Consider the following 1,974-nt stretch of genomic DNA (forward strand, 5'->3'; position numbering starts at 1 on the left):
GTTTAGCTCAGGGGTCTTCAACGTTGTCCAGGACAAGGACCCCCAAACTGATGACGAGATGGAGTGGGGACACCCTAATTATATATATTGTATGAAATTGTGTTGTGTCAAACTGGTTCTATAGTCACTCTATTACAGACGGAGTAATGTAACTGAATATTTTTTGCCCTGTAATAATTAAAGGGAATATAAAAGAAAAAATCTAATCAACCAAAACTTTCTACAACCCCCATGCAGTACCTCCGTGGACCCACTAGGGGTCGCGGACCCCCTGTTGAAGACCTCCGGTTTAGCTCCATTGTCAAAGTTTTCCACCATCTCCTCAATTCAAGAAAAAAAAATGCACTTATTTTAAGAAAAATGACTTATTTATATTTACTGCAGTGTGGACTGAATCCTCTCATACCGCAGATCTAAAATATTTATGCGTGTTTAAAAACACAGAGCTCTTACGTAGATCTGCATGATCAGAGAAGCTTTGCATCTAAAGAGGAAACGTTTCATCACCATCTACCGTCTTCTTGCTTCAGCTTCCATCCCAAATAACACAGGAACACAGAGGAAAACGGCTGAGTTGCTGGATTTTATTGGTGTGTATATATATTTATACACACTCACACTGCTGCCACTGTTAGAGAGAGAGGCTCATCTCATCATCACCCAAAGCATAAATAAAAACGTCTTTTTTCTCTCTTGGAACCTGGGAAATGAACCATCTAAGGACAGTTATGGGTCGTTTTCAGCACCATTGAATTCTACATTCTCCGTATTGCATCAAGATATAAAAATATACAGATATAGTTTTTCATTTTCTTGAAAACATTCTTTCCGTGTTCAATGGTACGAAACAAGAGAGGAAGAAAAGAGGCGGTCGCCGCGACCGTCGGATCCTCCGCCGCCGCGTCCGTCCGCTCGTTGGTTCACAGCACGCAGTGAAGCGTCGGGAGAAAAAAACACTAAATAAATAAAAGTGAAACATTAAAAGCTCGGCCATCGGAGCGAAAGAGACGCCGGCAGACATGGGAGTGCTGCAGTGCAGGGGTAGGGGGCGCTGTGGAGGACTCCAGGCTGAGCTGCAGGCTCTGAAACCTCAACCAGTCCTGCTGATGAACCAGATTAAAACTGCGCTGTGACTGTTGGCCACCAGAGGGCGACATGTTCAGGGGGGGCTAACTGTTCGTTTGCAGTGCATAGAGAGGGACGTCTGACATGGAGCAGTCCGTGCATCGGGGTTATTGCCCTGTTGTCGCTGCGCATCACACACAAACACGCACACACAGACAGAAAACAGCTGGAGGCCGCAGGTCCTCCCGGGGGCCACGGGTCCTCCCAGGGGTCGCTGGTCCTCCCAGGGGCCGCGGGTCCTGCTCTCCAGCTGCTGTTAGGAGCCAATGTTGGGGTCCATCCGTCCCTCCATGTGTGCGTCAGCCGCAGCAGTCGGTCCATCAGGGATCCTCACATCCGCGAGGAGGCGGACAGCTCGTAGAACAAGACGTAGGCGTCGCTGCTGCGTACTTGGCTGGACGACATTGGCGTTACCCTGGAAACAGAAGGAGAGGCCATGTGAAGGCAAACGAGGATGATCCGGCTGTTCAAGCCCCGCCCCTTCTTATGAGGTCATCATACGGCAACACCACTCGGACAAACTGTGTTACACTCGTTTCTTAAGGATCAAATCTCTGTTGGAGTCTAAACTTATTTTTCCCTATATTTGCTGTTATTTTACATTTCATTGTTGATCTAAAGCAGCTGAAAGTAGAAAACAATCATCGTCAGTCTGGAGGGAAAGAGCTGCGTTCAAAGACAGACTGAGCTCTGCTGTTTAACAAGGAGACAAAGTCTCAGCTTATTAAGATCTGAGGGCAGGGAAACACTTAATATTTCAGTGGGGTTAGCCGTGTGTGTGTATGGGTGTATACGTGTGTGTGTGTGTGTGTACGTGTGTGTGTGTGTGTGTACGTGTGTGTGTGTGTG

At 47.4% G+C, this 1,974-nt stretch overlaps 1 protein-coding gene across 1 annotated transcript in view; it reads right to left on the reverse strand.

Moving 5' to 3' along the window:
• Positions 1 to 1,326: 1,326 nt before the first annotated feature.
• Positions 1,327 to 1,974, reverse strand: part of LOC107094339 (ubiquitin carboxyl-terminal hydrolase 2-like) — a 49,178-nt gene continuing 48,530 nt past the window's right edge. Inside the window, exon 12 of the mRNA XM_015389894.1 lies at positions 1,327 to 1,540. Within this exon, the coding sequence (XP_015245380.1) occupies positions 1,456 to 1,540 (85 nt within the window). The 3' untranslated portion in view covers positions 1,327 to 1,455. The remainder of the gene's footprint in view (positions 1,541 to 1,974) is intronic.

The sequence above is a fragment of the Cyprinodon variegatus genome, unplaced genomic scaffold (assembly GCF_000732505.1).
Source record: "Cyprinodon variegatus isolate N-32 unplaced genomic scaffold, C_variegatus-1.0 Scaffold479, whole genome shotgun sequence".
In the NCBI taxonomy this organism is placed as follows: Eukaryota; Metazoa; Chordata; class Actinopteri; order Cyprinodontiformes; family Cyprinodontidae; genus Cyprinodon; species Cyprinodon variegatus.